Genomic DNA, 18,460 nt, shown 5'->3' with positions numbered 1-18,460 from the left:
CATATGATAACTCAAATAGCTGAGGCGCGAAAAATGTATACATGTAGTATATCTATTAATATAATATAGATAGTACATTAGAGTTAATGTTAACGTAGATTGAAGTAAGATACAACCCATGGATATATTGTGAATATTTTCTTTAAACTAATACGTTTGATTGTAAAGTTGCGGAAATATTTTCATCATTGCATCTCGAGAGTAAATTTTTTATCTACTATATAGCTTACCCATGCAGAAATTTCGTTGATTAGACTAATTTTATATGATTAGAATCATTATTTCAACTGCCTCCTATACAGTGTGGCCTTGTGAATTACCAAGAATACAAATAATTATAGTGCATACCTAAGTCGTTAAAATAATGACAAGGTTATTAGTTGATTAATTTAAAAAATCCAATAAAAGTTCGGGTCGCTGCATGAACATTGTCATTTGAACTTCCACAGTCGGAATACTCAACTTCCTTGGTCGGACGTCAAAACGCGGTTTGAAAGAAACAGAATGAAGTTCCTTGCTGTTTTACTGGTAGTTATCATAGCTGTATTCCACGTGAGTCAAGCACAATTTGGTAAGTTGGAAATAGTGAACGTCAAATTTTTCGATAATCATATAGAAATGATGGTCAATGACTCATGTAGGCTTACCTTCGGGTGGAATAAACATCAATCGTGGTCGGGGTAATTATGGTAGAGGAAACTACGAGTCAGGAAGATTCCAAGGACAAATGGGTCAGGGTCCATACGGGCCAATTCCATCCGAACAAGGAAGTTTCGATGCTAACTATGGTGGTAAGAGATTATTAAAAACAATTTTGCATTGATCGTCTACAATAAAATAGTTGTAATATACAAATTCTTTTTAGGTGGATTCATATAATTGAAAATATGATTTACTTTTTACTAACACAATAATGTCAATGAAACAACAAAATGTACATCAACCTTACCAACTAATAAATTTTAATGAGCCATAACTATTTCGTCTACTTGATGTTTTAAACCAAATAATTTAAGACGTACAATATATCAACAATTATAGTACACAATGTCTATACTGGAAATTTGACGTGTAAAATTCAGAACAAAATCATGAATGATGAAAAGAGGTAAGGCCATGAATAGTAAAAAACTATGTATGTCTATAAAACTAAGATGATGTATACATCCTGCCAAAAAAAAATTCGAGACATTACGGTCCTGTTCCAAGAATAATCGCAAACGATACCCATGATAAATAATTAATCTGAAAAATCATCAATAACGGGTGCGGCGATCGAGCAGAGATTTTTTCCGAGCTGAGCCAAAGAGTATACGCACGCTCGAGACGCGCAGTCGATTGGTTGAGAGATTGCTTGCGTCACATAACAGCTCCTCGAAAAGCACACGCTGACTCTTGGCCTTGCTCAAAAATCTCCATACGTATGTATACTTACCACTGACTTCTCCTCCTCCTCCTCTTCGTCCTCTTACATACGAAAAATTTTTTCGGGCTACTTATTGGCAGCGCGTGGTGTGGTAGTATCAAGAAAGTCGCTATAAAGGTAGGGAAGCCTGTCGATGTGCGATCAGTAGCGCGTGAACTCATCAACGCGCCGACAGATCGTTGTACTCTGTCATTGACGATCGCCTATATTTTTCAACTATTTTTTGCGATTCATTGAAAGGGGAGAAAAAAAGTTTATGGACTAGAGCATTTCTTTGTTGCTCTTTTTATCGATGGCTGGACCAATGGAGTTTGCAGTGATCTTATGCTGTCTGCTCAGCTTTAGCATAAGTAAGTTTTTGCTGGATTTTTTAAGAGTCTATTTGAGTGAAAACAATTTTTTTTTTTTGAGAGAGTAAAGGAATAATAGAATTGATATGAGTGGAAGTAACTTATTTCAGTACTATTAACTCGATGCCTTAATGAAAATTTGCTAAGCCGATTAAAAACCTTGATAGTAATTTATATTGGAAAAAATATTCATATAGTTGTAATATGTAATTAAGTTGATAACTAATAATGCTTAATTTACAATTTGTGAACAATGGCTTACTAATAACTTTCTAATATTAAAAAAAAATTTTTGTCGCAATAATGCGTTATCTGCGGTACGCAATATCAATTTATCTGAATTTATTCACATTAACACATGATTGATTGTGCAATGTGGAGAAAATACTTCATTCAAACAGTATTCTTATCCCCTTTCACATTTTTTAAAAAGTGAAGTTGTAGTAAAAATTTTTAATTTATATTTTTATAACCATAATAACGTCATCTCTGCTATTTTTTCTACTATCACGTTATGTTTTTAAACCAAGCAAAATGATCGTATGTGGGCAAAGGCGAAATAAAAATCCTTTACACAATGTCCCATGTTTATATCTAAATGCAAAAAACTTTAGTTCGTGGCAGCAGTGGCTTCTACTTTCCGGACCAAGTGAGTGCAAAAGCAAAGGCCGACAGCAATGCCTGGTCTGACGGCTACGGCAATTCTCAAGCAAATGCAAATAGCGAAGCTTTAGCAACAGGCGGAAATAATGGTGGCTCAGGATATTCCGAATTTTATGAGCCACCAATTCATGATTACCAAGGTTACGGTGGACGGTATCCTCCTCAAGGGTAGGTTTGCATAAATCATAAGATTTTATTTATTGACGATCAAGCAGTTTTTGAATGTCGTAATTTTTAAAACTATACCTATACATTCTTTATCATTTTCTAATTTTAAACCATATGATTTCTGGTCTCTATTTTTCCTTACATCCATTTTCTTGTAATTAAAGGCTGTTGTGGTTGTTTTGTATGTGAGCAAAGTAACGAAGAGGAAATTCTTCTCGAATAATTTAATGCTTTTCCTAGAGTAACATATCAGATGCAATTTATCTGTGTGGTTGATATTATTTAATAAATATGTAACGTACATATTTTTGTTTTCTTAAAATTTTTTAGATTTACTCCTGTGTACGATGGACCACACCAGCAAGTATACGATCCACGACCACCGTATTCTCCATCCCCCGTTGGAGGGAAATGGCAGTCCAACTCCAACGCCAATGCAAATTCCCAAAATTTCGGTAACACGGGGAGTTCGATCTCCAATGCTATTGCAAACAGCAATTCGTTAGGACCAAATGGCGAGGCCAGTGCTGCTGCTGCGGCAGCCGCTGCTGGTACCAGCTTTGTTAATGGAGTGCCGATAGTTAGCGCTGCTGCATCCGCTGCTGCCGCTTCTAGCCATGGTAAGGATATTTTTAATAACTTTTTAAATATTTTCATATAGAATGTCCATTACAAATGACACATTTCTTTAAGGTGGTAGCTCGTCTGTTTCATCAGCAAACTCTGATCGCGGTCCGCGTTACCCATCAGGATTTCAGTACCAAAGGCCTCAATACCAAAGGCCTCAATATCAAGGGTCTTACGAGCGTCCACCCAACGTATATAATCAATATGGGCATCAACCAATAAATCCCTGGCAGTACAGAAGTGGTGGTGATGATATTGCTGATGGGGTTGTCGTTGAAGCAGACTCCTCTTCTAGAAGAAGTAGTCAAACCAATGAAAGCTCGAAGGTTGTCTTCAAAGACTGAACTTACAGTTAAAATAACAAACTACAGACGATTGCATACGGTGTACAGTGAATTTATAAATGTGCATATCTATATGAGCGAGGACTTTTAAATCAGTATTAAGTTATTGTAAGTTATTTTGTATACATAAATAAATGTCAAGAGCTATATGTTGATTTTTTTCTCACATCAGATAAATAATAAGTATCAGATTAGGAAGAAGTGAAGACGATGTATGGCACATCCTAAAAGGTTTTTAAAAACTTATTGCAGTAATAATAGTATGGAGTACTTTAAACGTAATTAAAGGACCGCAAATAAAAAATCATCAACATTTTTTAAGTATTTTATTGATAGAAAACGGCAAGGATAGTCCACGAAAACGTTCCATCTCTTCGTTCATAAACTTGAATTGTTTTTAACAAATACGTAAAGATTAAAGAAAATATTTTTTATCATTTTTACTGAGATTCTTATAATAACATGAATTTAGAATATAATATTATTTACCGCAAGCTTGTAGAAGTATTCAAGTATTCTACGTTTTATAATAATTATTCATTTCCAAGTGTTTCTGATATTAAATTATATGAATGTCTACAACACTAGCATATTAAATGTCATTCATTCAAGCCATTTTCATATTGCTTACTAATATGGTAATAAAAAATAAGTTATTTCATACAAATTTCAGACAAGCTTATATTAACTATCTGAATAATAATTATTAGCCTGAACCCCTAACTCCAATCAATATACATTTTTTTCCTTCTTACATATATACGTTTATTAGCTACACATACTTTTTTTCGATCATGACATTGTTGTTGGCCATTTCTTTACCTCTAAATTTCAACTATTTCGGAAACATTTGACATATTAAATAATTCAATCGTAAGGAGACTACATTAAAATCATTTGAATTCTAAGACCTTCTGACCTTATTCTTCTTGTGTACTTAAACTTTATTTACAAAAATGGATACAACTTGATATTACAAATCAACTGTGCAATCGTATATCATTTAATAAAGCCAACGGATGCAGATTTTTAGACTAACCTAGTAATAATAATAATGATGCTAAAAGACATTAGCTACGCTCAGCCGCCCAAAGGTCAATGTACACTTATACATTTACAGTTTCTCAGATATTCGCTCCATTCTCCTTCACTGCCTTGTTAATTGGTTGTTGTTGGGATAGCTGTCGGTATTAGCTCATAGGTTCTCATGGATTATTCATGACCGTCTGATGCGAAAATAAATGTGTAACCTCGGCAACGTGTCTATCTTTCTTGAACATAATATAATACACTCACGTGTATACATGACCTTCTCTCGCCTACTCCTTTCAATTGTTATCGTTCACGGGATCGAGTGATGATGATGATTTTTAATCACGATAGAAATGAACCGATGCGACTGACATGGGATATAATTTGATTGGTAGACGCGAATCGAGTATATAGGCAAATCACACCATCTGGTTATTTTTATTTATAGGTCTTGTGATTATTATTATTCGTGCGTGAGATGAATGTCAATCATATTTTCTGATGGTTGGTGCTGTTCTTGGGGATATTTTGAAAACACGTGTTATATATTTTATCAAAAAAATATGCTGACATTGGGTGATTTCAACACTTTGTTTACGGATTTTCAATGCATTTTTTTATCTGGACTTTCCTATTATCACTTTTATCCTCTAAATTAGCAAAAAAACGCGTGACATTGATTGCATTATGCAAGTACTTGAATGATAACTCCAAATAAAAAAAAAAAAATATCTCATGCGATTGACTTCTGACTTGTATTTTTTCTTTTTTTTTCTTCGTCAACTAATATGCCAAATGTAAGTTGACGTCTATTTCATTTAAAAAAATTTTTTTATTACAAGTTACGAAAACGTAAAATCACACAAGGTATTATTAATTTTTTTTTTATCGATTATTGTCTTGCTACAGCAAAACTGGTAAAAATAATTAACATGTCATCCTTAGGAATTAAAAAATTTAAGTGCCCCGGAATCAAGCTTGCAATAACCATTTTAAGTAATAAAATTTTGTACTAGCTATAATTTTTATTACTGTGTGAAAAGTATTAATCAATTGGCTGAATCTATTGCTATGGCAAAGTCCTACTATGTTATTTTCAAGCAAATTTTTAAAAATATATTATAAATATTTCTTATTAAACGGTAGTGCCCAGTCCTTACAACTAAAAAAAATTATTTTTATAATTCTCAATCCGTAAAAAAAGTGTTTATTGTGTTCAACGTAATATCTTGATTTTTACTGGCATTGTTATACTTTTCCATACTTTTATACAGATCACTCGGTAGCAGTTATTTTATCGAACCACATCAAATATGCAAAATATTATCGAAATTAATACAAATGTCTTCTAAAATTTCCTTATCGTAGAAAGTATACTTTCTACTAATATGAAATGACAGGTAGTATAGGATTATAAGATTAAAGGGGAGTAAAAATAATTGTTTGAAAAAAATGTATATGCTTTTCAGTGCCTTTGATTTTTATTAATATTACACAAAGATTCTCTTATAAACTTAAGTACGCGATGAGTTTTTGAGATTCGATTTACAAATGTCAATAAGTATCTCGAAAAAACAGATGCAAAACAATGACCTCGCTCTCGATCATCTAAATGGTATATTATTGAATGCATACACATCAAACGCATAATAATAAAAAAAAGTCTCCATCTAATGTTCTGTCAATTATGCGTTTTACGCTTCTCGCGTAAGTTTCAATACACGGTGCAAGAGGAAGTATTGTTCCTCTATTTTATATTTTTACACTTTTACACATGTAATAATGACTGATGATGATTTATACCCACACAAAAACACACATTCAAATTCATGACAACTTGTTTTATCATGTTGAAAGCTAAGACGTAGTTGGAGAGAAAACAAAGCTGTCGTGTCACTCGTCTTCCTCTTTCTCTCTTACATGGGGACAGCTATTTTTACGTCAATTTTGTATTTGGTCCGTAGATCTCGTACAAAAAACCGAGATGTCAGTCATGAATGGCACTTACGCAGGTATTTTGCCGGCTGAGACCTCGTACGTTCCCTTGCCGTCTTTGTCAACCTTGGAGCTGCTACTGCTGTAGACACCCTTGACTTTGTCCACAGTACCTTTCTCCTTGACCTCACTCTCGTCGTCAGCATTGATACGCGAGAAAATCCTTAAAGCAGAGGGTAAATTATGATTGATGGATCACTCGATATTTTCTTGCTCAAAGATCAGAGCAAGAGAGGAAATGAGACTTCGCGTGTATTTATAACTAATCAATTTGACATTCGTCTGAGAATACAAGTGCCATTTTTCTTGAATTGTATACATTTTTTCAGGATTAAAACGACTGGTAATATCGATTTTTTCAAACCTTGTAATGGTTTTAGAAAATGTGTGTTTTCCATAAAAAAAAACTTAGATTCATTCAAAGAAACGTTGATAGATAGAAGGTGTAACTTTCATAGTTATTTTGGATCCTTAGATTATTAATTTTATATAAATGATAAAGGTATCTACAGTTTCTTCAGACTTTCCTGAAAATAACGAAAAAGAACGAGTTTCCAACATAGACAAGTGTAATGCATGTTATGAAAACACGTTTCTATTTATAAACGCACAAATGAATATGATCATGTGTGCCACGTGCGTAATACGAGGAAATACGATAAATCCATATGATGGGTACAGAGACTATTCAAGGCAATGACAGAAGTTGTTTTGCTCATCAAAACCAATTTTTTAGTATTTATTTGAAATGCGTATCGAACGTGTACTGAATATGATGGGAACTCTGTTTTGATACCCGAAATTAAAAACAAAACTATGATGTAAAGTGTTTTGGAGGAAAGAAAATCACAATTGTGATGTAACAAAATTTATCTGAAACAAGTTTTTTTTACATTACCTACGGGAAACAACAAATACTTCTCATCATAGGCACTTTATAATTTAGCATTGAAATGATGTGTGATAAAATTTTCCGAGTGATAAAATAGGATTTACGGACATCGATGAGAACGTACGCGAAACTAGTAAGGTGCAAATGAAAGAGCACACATGTCCTTGAATTGACGATCAATTATCATGCTTCAGACAAAACTCGCTTTGTGTATTATTTTTCCGTTTTTGTTGATTGTACACGAGAATCTTATACTTAACTAGGATGTGTTTTTCTTACGATTATCATATGTTTTTGTTGTACTTTGAAATTAATTGTTTCGTGCAAAAATTTTTAAATTTATAAACATTTGAACACGAATTTTCAAAATGATATAAGCTTTTAAAACTACACTTACACAGGGCCACCAAATTTGCCGCCTCCAGCTCCAGCATTGGCAGAAGCTGCTGCGTTGGCGTTGGCATTAGCCCCACTTCCGCCAAATCCAGAGTTGTATGGCACTGCCCCGTATGGGCCGCCGAAACCACCTGTAACAATAAAATGGTTAGAAAATAAAAAGATTTCGCTTTTTTGCCGTAAGTTACTGGTATGCTCCACCCATTAGCTACCGTCTTTCTTAATCTCATCATCCATTTTAAACGTATATATCACATTTTAATGTCTAGCTACAACTTCATTTTTTCCGCTCTAAATTAATAAGATGATCAATCGAAGCTGGTAAAATTTTAAGTGATAAGGCTATAAATGTGTACTCCATTAATATTTTAAGAAATATATTGATAATCGCAAAGGTACACACCTCCAAATCCACTAGATCCAGCTCCAGCATTGGCAGAAGCTGCTGCGTTAGCAGAAGCTGCTGCATTGGCATTGGCATTAGCTCCACCAACACCACCGCCAAATCCAGAATTTGGTGGCACTCCTCCGTAGGAACCACCAAAATTAACTGTAATGTTAATTAAATAAGCATCAAAAAACTAAAAAAATTACTTCTTTTCCTTTTAGAGATATCCTTGAAACGGTCAAGATTTCATAACTATGATTTTTAGTTTTTTCGTTTATTATTTTAGCTCCTCGATTTAAAAAAGTATGTTGTAAGTAAAAAATGTCATATGCATGCATGTGGGTATGTCAATATTATCTTATTCCAGTCAAGGCTTGAATTTTTGTATGGCATATCGGCGTCTCAGTTTTTTGACCCAAGGCCACCCATAGCAAACAGAACGGAACAAGGCTTAAATAAGTAAAGATTTCAGTAAATAAAGCTCTGTTTTCGCTCAAATGTTATTTCAGTCAAAAGTTAATTTTTTATCTTTTTGTTTCAAATTCAAATTATTGCTCACTAATGTACAGTGAATTTTCTAATTTAAGTTAATATATCCTTAAATGCGTAATTTACTGGTATAGTGGGATTTCCTTCCAAGCGTAAAGATAAACTTTTCGGCATTAGTAGGACATAAAGTGCTATAATTTTGCATGTATTGTGGCTTTAAATCATGTTAATTTTATTTTTACCTGGATGGGAACCGCCGACTCCGCCGCATTGTGTGCAACCGCTACCACCGTACGCAGGTCCACCTGAAATTACTCCACCATGACCGGCTCCGCTGGCACCTGCATTTGCATTAGCAGCTGCATTAGCAGTAGCTGCTCCAGAACCACCGCTGCTGCCACCACCTGGTACTAGAACTGGACCAGTTGGGACACCACCTCCAACCGGGTAACTACCGTAATGGCCTCCCGAGTGTTGGTCTCTGTATCCACCACTGCCATAGCCTCCATGACCTCCCCCGAAACCAATTCCACCTTGGCTACCTCCAAATTGAGCCCCACCTCCTTGACCTCCTCCGAAACCAACTCCACCTTGGCTACCTCCGAATTGAGTCCCACCTACTTGACCTCCTCCGAAACCAACTCCACCTTGGCTACCTCCAATCGGGGCCCCTCCACTGTGCCCTCCACCATTTGCAGCTGCATTCGCATTAGCAGCTGCGTTTGCAACAGCTGATCCGGAACCACCGCTGCTGCCACCACCTGGTACCAGAACTGGACCAGTTGGAGCACCACCTCCAACCGGGTAGCTACCGTAGTGACCACCTCCAGAACCACCGTTTCCGCCACCTATAGTACAAGCAGAAAAGTTGAGTTTCCCTTTGTAAGGCTATTCTTATAGAATTCCAATTTTTTCCGCGGGTATGGGCATTATATGATTAGTTAATAGAAGTGCCTTGTGTCTCAGGAAAAATTTGTAGCAGTGTGCAGTGTGTAGAATGAAAAAAGGCTACTAACCATATCCTCCAACATTTCCATGACCGAAGCCACCTGATCCACCATGGCTACCACCGTATCCACCAGACCCACCGTTTCCAAAAGCACCTGAGCCACCATTATGGCCTCCACCGTATATTCCGCCACCCTGCCCACCAGTATATCCACCACCGCCAAGTGCTCCAGAGTTGGCATTAGCCGCTGCATTAGCATTTGCCGCAGCGTTTGCACTTCCACCGGCAACTGCACCTCCTAAGCCACCATCTAAAGCGCAAAAAGATTACTATTAAGTATAAAGACTTATCCAAGATGGTATCAAAGATGTGGTGAAAAATAGGACAAAGTGCAGAAGTAAGTAATAAATAATGTAAATGGTTGCTATCAATACCCCCATGAGCTAAAAACATCACTTTAGATTTTAACAACAGTACTCACGATTTCCTCCGTAGCCGCCACTGCCACCGTATCCACCTTGTCCGTGATAACCACTTCCACCTTGTCCATGATAGCCACTTCCACCATTTCCGTGGTACCCGCTGGCACCACCTCCGTTGTATCCGCCAACACCACCGCCATAAAAGCCATTATTAGCACCAGCACCGTCGGCGAAGACAAAACTGTCACCAGCGCCAAGAGCCGTAGCTGAAGCGTCAGCCGTAGCCCCTAATTCAGAAAAAATTATTGTATTTTACCCATGAACTTTTCAAACTTACGTTTTAGTCGATTTTTCAAGAACGTAATTGAAAGAAAATCGTAAAAACGTAATGCGTACGTATTGAAAAAAAAAAAAAAAAAATAGCATACCAATTTTAAATAAAAAGACCACTTTCCTACATTGAAATCAAATATTTCCTTTAACAAATTCATTTTTTAACATTTATTCATGACATTTTTACGACTTTTTAAAAATTATAGCGTTGAAAAAGTGAAGTGGAAACGTCTTTCAATCATTCACTTACCACCAGTGGAATGAGTATTGGTCTTGGTATGGGTTCCAGAACCTCCTAAGGCACTGGACGACGAGCTCGATGAGGAACTTGAGGAGCTGCTAGCTACGGCTGGGCCGCTTGGAGCGTAAGCGAAGCGCCTGAAGCGCGGATCTAACGAGAATATCAAATTTATATTTTATTTATGTCATATGAAAAAAAAAAAAAAATGAAAATACTAATTTGACTGTTTAGGAAAAAAAAAAAAAAAAAAAATCACTGGACACCGTATTTAACGCAAGATTGAAACCAAAAGTAACAGTAGAGTATATCGGTAATTACTGTCTTGTGCAGAGACAAGGGCGAGAAGGGCCAGGAGGCCGGCGACTTTCCGAAACTGTGTCATGTCTGGACGAGTTGTGATGCTCACGATTGGCACTACGGTGACTCTTATACTAGCATCTCCCACTCCCCCGGCAACTATGTGCTCCGTACCCTGGTATATCGGGATATCACGTTAAGGAGTAAAAACTCATCTCTTCTCTCTCTCTCTCTCTCTCTTCAAAGACGTGTGCGTGTACGCGTGTTTCGTGGAACTACGAAATTCCCCAAGGACGGCACAGGACAGCTGTCTCGTTCGATAATGTCGGTGTATTGATATAAAAATACGACTCCCGGTGCACGTCCGGCAGCGTGGTAATGATTTCCAAAAATTTCGATGCCTCGCGTATTTGTGACGCGATAGAGCTGTGATGATTGAAATCCCCGCCAACTATACTGCGAACCGCCAAGTAGGTCTTGGACGCGTTCGATAAATGTTTTTTTTTTAATGACAGCTAGTTCCCTGTTGTAATGAACAGTTGCGTAAATTATGTAATGTTAATCTGAACAATATTTGTAAAGGTCAATTCATATCATGTACAAGCACTTTTACGAGATAAACGTAAATTAAAACAAAATCAATGGAAGCCAAACAAGTGTTTGTATTTACGAGAATGATGCGACTCTTTGATAATATTTGTGAGGGGACGTGTAAAAAAATTTTTAGCTTCATTGTGTGATTGTAGTGAAAAATTGACGACTTTCGTTGAAAAGTATATAAACTGTTTCCTACCTAAGCTTTCAGAAAATTATCTTCGAGAATTTTTACTGGGTCATCATTTATCGGCTAAAATTAAGAAAAACATCGTTTTTTCTCCTATCACAGTATAACTTTTTCCATATCACAAAATAGTTGGCTCCGATAAAAAGTTCTCATGTAAAGTATAACATAAGCAGATAAGTAGAAGTGTAGAGCAGATAGATAAGTATTATTTTTGTCAAAAAGACGTACAATTTATATGAGTTACGGAGGAATTATTATTCGACATCGTGCGTAATTTTTTAATCCATACAACAAAAAGACTGTGTTTCTTTTGGTTATGAGCCAAAATATTCTCGGAATTCATATAAAAACTAGGAAGTGAGTTGTAATTAAATCAAGTATATGTCTAATGTAAGTATAGTAATTAATTTTCTTTAGCATCGATTTATCTCGATGTAGAGCTTATTACATTGCATTCAAAGGATGTTTAAAAATATCCGATCGTGTGAATTTTCATTTTTAAGAAAATTAAGTTTTATTGCAGAAAAGAAATAAAAGATGTAAGAAACATGCAAAAATTAGCATTTCACACTTTTTTCATGCAAATCAGAATTACGTCACTTATGGTTATTTCTGTCATCGATCGAGTGATGATTTCAAAGAAGTCATCGATCGTAAAATAAAATACATAATAAATCAAAAGCCTTCGCATTTATTGAGAATCAGAGACAAAAAAAAAAGAAATATATTGTTAATTTAACTGTTGTTTATTTTTTGAATATATGATCATTTATTGATAACTACACCATATTCATACAATAATTGATAAATATTTTATCTAAGGTCAACACGACTATCGAAAAATAAGTATTATTGAAAGTAATTATTATTATGTGTACATGTTAATATTTGGTATGAAATCTTATTGTTTTAATTAATGAAAAATTTATGTCACATGCCAAGTAGTAACGTAAAAAAAGGTTTTTAATGACACAATCACATATGCTCTCCATATCTACTGCTCCTCTGTAAATATTGTAGAGTCGGCAAAAAACACACGTGCACACGCAAAGAGCGACATGACGTGGTTTCTGGTCTTTCCGTGGGGACTCCCCAAAGGTCGATCAATTGCCCAAGAACGTGTTTTCATCAGTATCAGCTTACAGTAATTTTTTTACAAAGACAACCATGTATTGTTTTTTTTTTTTTTTTTTTTTTAACAAGACTTTCACCTGCTTTTTCGTATTGTATGGTAATTCTCGGAGTTTGTTTTTATTTTTGAGAAAAATTCAACTTGTGAATGGTGTGCATACTGATGAATACAAGTGAGTGGTAAACGTTGGTAGATCCTTCCAAATAATTTTTGAGAAATGTCACAGTCACTTAAAAATAAAAAAGTTAACAATTATAAAAAGATAATACGAGTTTTTAAAATCATTTGCAACAAGCGAGTTTTCAAATTACTCTCGAAAAATCCAACTTGTAACAAGCCAAGAAACGCGAAAGGAAACTATTCAAGGTCGTCTGACAACAATTACTTTGCAGAACATTGGAATGATCAATTTTTTGTCTTCCATAGGAATAAATTATCCCACCAACCAAGCAAGGATCACATTATTGCAAAAAACGCGAGGCGTGGACTGAGTTAGAGATAGGCCCATCGTACCTTTTTTTTTTTTAGTTAAATAGACGAGTGTTCTCACGTTGATATTTATGGTCGTGAAGAAGAGTATTTAAACGGAACCATAATGAGGCGTATAATTACTCAAGAATGTAATAATCTTGATTGGAAAATTTCATATCTAGTACTAAATCTCTCTTCTCTCCTTTGTTGACTTTTTTTCAAACAGACTGCAAGTCTTGAAGTTATGGATGGTAGATATACCTATCAAACCGAACACGTAAATAGTGAGCTATTGTTTTGATTTTGATTTATTTTTTCATCTTTATTATGAATTAAGAAACAAAAGTTAAACAATTTTGAGGAATTCTATTATCTTTCGCGAAAAAAAAAATAAAAAACATAATTTTTTACAGTGTAAACGTATCATGACTTAGCCGCATCAAAAATAATTGTTTGTTAATTTGCATAGAAATCATAGATTAAAATAGTGAACAAACGTAATTATTCTAGATATCGATTGCATTGACTATTAAACTTTGTGGTGGAAAAAAAATCACAACCAAGTCATCCAAATAACTTGTTGATGCTCAATAATTTTATAGTTTCTTGAACCTTTAGTTTATACACATGAATATGATGATTAATACACCACTAGTTAGCTTGTAGAGTCTTTTATTGCAATTTTACTTTTTTTACAATATCATGTCTAGCAAAATCGCTAAGTATTACTCTGTGTAATAAATACGATACATACATTATGCGTATACATGAATGAAAAAAACTGTAACATCAGATTTTTATTCAATTACAATTATTTTTGGTTGATACACAATTTGAAAAAAATCGTCTACTTATGTATAATCATTCAATTTGTTTTTGATAATTTTTAAATAACTTGTACTCTTCTTAAACTTAATTATTATTTATTTTTATAATTACATAAATTATTATTCTTGACTACGCCTTAATTGTCTGCAGTCTTGATTACCGATTGCTTCAGAACCGAGAGGATAAACATGTAAAAAGAGGTATAGAATCTTTTTTCCTCATGTAGTTCCACAAAAAAATATTTCACGATTTGATAAAATCTTCAAGTTACTTTATTTTCTGTTCTCATCATTAAAGCAATAGCACTTCTTTGTACAAGGTTGACTTAGCACTGGATATTTTTATACAGAACTGAAACGTTCCCCGTACACGAAGAAAACAATCTGTACAGAGTTTTATAAATTCAATCGAACAACGTTAGCGCAGAACTTAATTATAGGGTAATTATTTAAAAAAATTGAATTTAACTAAACAAAGATACTAACAATCATCAAATAAAAAAAATGTTATATTCATAGATGAAAAAAACAAACAATTATATTTATTTTAAATACGTACAAACAAATTCTTAGGTTCCACTTAGCAAAACATTCTTTTACATCTGCATAAATTCATACGCACGCCATTAATTAAAGACATATTTTTAAATATTATGAAAAGACAGTCATTCATTCAAACAGCGTTGTATATTATGATAAATTTTTAAAAAGTCGGCTTTTATGTAAAAAACAGTTGTTTTCAAACCATTAAACATAAATTTTAATAATAAACCAAAAAATAGAAGACGCAATTATGCTTCAAAAGCTCGCAGGAAAATAACGAAGAACTTATACGTCACTTTTTTTTTCTTGACAAATAACAAAATTATACGTACGCAAGGCTATAAGTATAGTTAAAAATAATTATAATAAAGTGAAAAAACGTTGTTTTAAAATTTATAAGGCTAACAAAAGCGGTTTGCCGCATTTTTACAAAACATCAATTCGTAAGGTCATGAGAATTTTTTTTTTAATTCAAAAATACTTAAAATAATTATAATTGTACAAAAAATTGCTAAAAATTTTTTTCTTTTTTTTGATTAACTACTGTAGATTAAATCATCTCTCTAAGAGTAACACTCTTAGTTAAAAATTTCAAAGCTTTAATAAATTCAACATTTTTTTTTTAATACAATCTTTCGATACAGAGATTCAGGTAGAACTGTAAATACTATTTTTACACAAAAAATTTTGGTCAATTAATATTTGCATGTACTAATAGTCTTCATTGAGAGTATAACTAGTAGTTGCATGGCTCTGTTGCGTTGCACTTTTAATCACTTCCATCCATCTTCCAAAAGTATAATCGCTTTCCGCTCTGAAAAAATACACGTGATTCTTGAACTGTAATTTAAAAACAAAATCTTTGTTAATGCCATCTTTTTCCAAAGGTTGGGATACTGTATAACCCAGCAGTGGTAGACTGGCCAATGGATAGTCATCCTGATGAGACTTGTAAAAGAAGAGGCAGAAATTGGTGAAGACAACCCAGAGCTTTTGCCAACCATTACTGTTCTTGAATTTGCGCAGCAAAAAACCACTTAGTTGATTCTAAAAAAAAAATTTAAAAAATTTTTTAAGGTGAAAGAAAAAAAAATTAAAAGTACAGTATTGAAAAGGTTTACGCTACCTGGAAGGCTCGTAGTTGATCGCTATAGCTGATACTCGTATTTCGGTGCCAACAAACGTGGACGGTCGTATTACTACGCTGAGATGTTTTGGTTCCACCGCAGCTTGTTCGGTCGCTTTCATTAGAGGTACCATCTCCAACCTCATCTACCGATCCTAAGACTTTAATGCATTTTTTGTAGAATATGATGCTTTTTTCTTTAAAATTAGATCACTTCTTATTTTTTAAGTATTTTATATGCTTACTACAAGTCTTGAGGTTTAAATAAGGCGTTTTTCCGTCTACTGTATCCGATTGAGCGATAGCTGCATTCAGATCTTCCAACCATCTTTCCTTCTCTTCTTCACTGCTAGCAGCAACTGTCAAAGATCTGAAAAATATAATTTTTACGTTATTAAAGAATTAAATTTTATCTTAAGATCCTCACAATCAATTAAACAACTTACTGATTTCCAAGACCATGAATCATAAAAGAAAATTCAGTATTCGTTTTGTTGTCATTCTCCTGAATCTTCATATTCTTCAACGGCAGTTGTCCATGGACTTTGAAACATTGTGTGGGTTGCAGTGATCGGAATGTGTAAAGTAAAATATCAGAAAACTAGAATGGAAGATAAGTGTTAATTTTTGTGAGAAAATTACACATGTAACAAATTTTAAAATGCCATTTTCTCACCAAGAAGAACATTCTCTGTTGGAAACCTTTTCGGCTGTATTTTTGCAAGCAACCTTGTCTGATGAACCTTCGACCTTCTTGCACCAAATTATCAAAGCCACAGATGTCCCGCTGTAGTTCGCAAAGTTGCACCAAATTCTCCTAATAGTAATAATAGTGATGACAGTCAGTTAAACTAAGCAAAATTGTAATAATGTAAAACACGAGGATAATTACAGCTTGATTAAGAACAGTTAATCCTTCGAGCAGCGTCTCTCCCAATCTATCTCTTGCAGCTAAGCAGTCTTCGAAATCTGTGTGGTCTTTAGGATAATAATCTAACAATCCTAAAAAAAACAGTCGAATTGAAATTTATTCGTTGTCAGAAACTTGCTAATACATTGTTCAGAAAGTTGCTTACTATCGATAATACTGTTATAATGGAGTAGACGCTGCAGAGGCTTGAGCAAAAAACTCGTGAGGGGTAAATAGCAGTACTTTTGAGACTCAAAATCTCGGCAAAGTTGGTCAAAGTGCTTGGACGTACGCATCAAGTACTCAAACTTCTCCAACACGGGCATTAGATTTTCCAGATACTGATCGTAAAGTGGCAGTACATTCAGCAATGTGTTGTAGAGAAAATAACCAATGTTGTGACGGGAATTACTATCCCAGTGCGACAGTCGTGTTTCCATTTCTTGCAAACACGGACCATGAGCATCTGCCAGCAGTTCAAGTAGGGTCACCAAAAAATCACTTTCATTCTCTGGTTCTTTGGATAGTTCTTCTCGAAGCCACTGTACAAAACATAATCGATGTAATAAATTTGTATGCATGAAATCAGAGTTTAATCGCAAAAATTAATCACATACGATATTAACGACATCGATGTCTTTCTTGTACGTCCTCTCAGTCATGAGCAACTCCTTGGAAATGAAGTAAGCCTTGTCAGTGGGCCAACGCTTGGTCCTTCTTGTATCTCCATCGTCGGTGACATCACCGTTCCTTAAAGGTTTAATTGGACTTATTTCGGTTGGTGACATCTGGTCCTCAACTCCCTGGATACAGCCACCGTTGGCCGTGCGCTTCTCCAGTAAAGACTCGCCACGCGAGTAAACAGAATTGTTGTTCTCAGATTTACATGGTGAATTCGGCGATTGGCTCTGTTCCTGAGACGACTGCGACTTCTCGGCATCCATGTCTTCTGTAATGTAATTTGACGTTATAAACTCGGTGCCGATAGAAAGGTGTCGTTTTTTAACATAAAGGGTACTAGGGAACTTTTAATAGTTAAAAATAACGATATTCGCATAACGTGTACAACAGCTCTATAAAAATTCGAACTTCTTGACAATAAAATCATAGTTTCTATGTGTCAAAACATAAACATAGAAGCGATAAAAATCTTACGCATAAAGTATAATAATGATTTAAAGCAAAAAGTTACAGCTTATAATAATGTTTAGCACCGATGATAAGGCGTACGGAGGTACAATCATACATAGACATGCTTCAAATAACACGTGGTCAACCATCTCGGGAATGTTCTTCATTTTTATAAAGAGCAATGATAAGGGAAAAGTTTGTAAAATGTAAAAAAATCTTGAACTACATATTATGAGCAGAAACGTCTTGCAAGTGTGTACTTGAGACATTAAGTAACGGGTTATCTGGAGCGTGATATCAGTGACCAACATTTTCGGGGTCCAATAGTTCATGACTACGGTATGGACAGCAGAATTGAAAATACTGATATTACGCTTAAACTACTCGGAAACAAATTTTCACTATGATTGACTATGATTTACATGCAGTTCAATATTGAAGCCTAAAAATAAAATTAATCAAAGTCTAATGAATTAAACTTCTACATAACAATTTAAACAGTCTAATCAAAAAATTATCATGAA

General features: G+C 34.5%; 3 protein-coding genes and 1 long non-coding RNA gene across 5 annotated transcripts in view; 2 read left to right on the top strand and 2 right to left on the bottom strand.

The window, feature by feature from the left end:
- The first annotated feature begins 446 nt into the window (after positions 1 to 446).
- Positions 447 to 976, top strand: LOC149374188 (uncharacterized). The gene is made up of 3 exons (XR_016293184.1): positions 447 to 571; positions 642 to 791; positions 866 to 976. It is a non-coding gene; the product is annotated as an uncharacterized LOC149374188 (long non-coding RNA).
- A 551-nt stretch (positions 977 to 1,527) lies between these two features.
- LOC106641823 (uncharacterized) lies at positions 1,528 to 3,931 on the top strand. The gene is made up of 4 exons (XM_014356357.2): positions 1,528 to 1,776; positions 2,391 to 2,607; positions 2,938 to 3,227; positions 3,301 to 3,931. Exons 1-4 carry the CDS (start codon positions 1,719 to 1,721, stop codon positions 3,576 to 3,578), a joined length of 843 nt encoding a protein of 280 aa, XP_014211843.2. The 5' UTR covers positions 1,528 to 1,718; the 3' UTR covers positions 3,579 to 3,931.
- A 2,136-nt stretch (positions 3,932 to 6,067) lies between these two features.
- Positions 6,068 to 11,155, bottom strand: LOC106641792 (uncharacterized). Its single transcript, XM_014356313.3, has 8 exons — positions 11,034 to 11,155; positions 10,725 to 10,865; positions 10,201 to 10,428; positions 9,787 to 10,029; positions 9,013 to 9,618; positions 8,297 to 8,443; positions 7,895 to 8,024; positions 6,068 to 6,768 (listed from the first exon to the last, which is right to left on the bottom strand). Exons 1-8 carry the CDS (start codon positions 11,095 to 11,097, stop codon positions 6,615 to 6,617), a joined length of 1,713 nt encoding a protein of 570 aa, XP_014211799.2. The 5' UTR covers positions 11,098 to 11,155; the 3' UTR covers positions 6,068 to 6,614.
- A 3,591-nt stretch (positions 11,156 to 14,746) lies between these two features.
- The window catches only part of LOC106641753 (FERM, ARHGEF and pleckstrin domain-containing protein 1), a 40,252-nt gene continuing 36,538 nt past the window's right edge, over positions 14,747 to 18,460 (bottom strand). For both annotated transcript variants that reach the window (XM_089594892.1, XM_089594893.1), the window contains exons 12-19: positions 17,423 to 17,754; positions 16,972 to 17,347; positions 16,788 to 16,897; positions 16,572 to 16,712; positions 16,342 to 16,496; positions 16,141 to 16,265; positions 15,896 to 16,056; positions 14,747 to 15,816 (exon numbers count right to left, since the gene is read on the bottom strand). In XM_089594892.1, the coding sequence (XP_089451018.1) occupies positions 15,481 to 15,816; positions 15,896 to 16,056; positions 16,141 to 16,265; positions 16,342 to 16,496; positions 16,572 to 16,712; positions 16,788 to 16,897; positions 16,972 to 17,347; positions 17,423 to 17,754 (1,736 nt within the window). In that variant the 3' untranslated portion in view covers positions 14,747 to 15,480. The remainder of the gene's footprint in view (positions 15,817 to 15,895; positions 16,057 to 16,140; positions 16,266 to 16,341; positions 16,497 to 16,571; positions 16,713 to 16,787; positions 16,898 to 16,971; positions 17,348 to 17,422; positions 17,755 to 18,460) is intronic.

Source organism: Copidosoma floridanum, unplaced genomic scaffold (genome assembly GCF_036245765.1).
Source record: "Copidosoma floridanum isolate Cflo_tuat_1 unplaced genomic scaffold, Cflo_Japanese_pri ptg000021l, whole genome shotgun sequence".
Classification (NCBI taxonomy): Eukaryota; Metazoa; Arthropoda; class Insecta; order Hymenoptera; family Encyrtidae; genus Copidosoma; species Copidosoma floridanum.
This window is presented reverse-complemented; position numbering and strand designations above follow the sequence as displayed.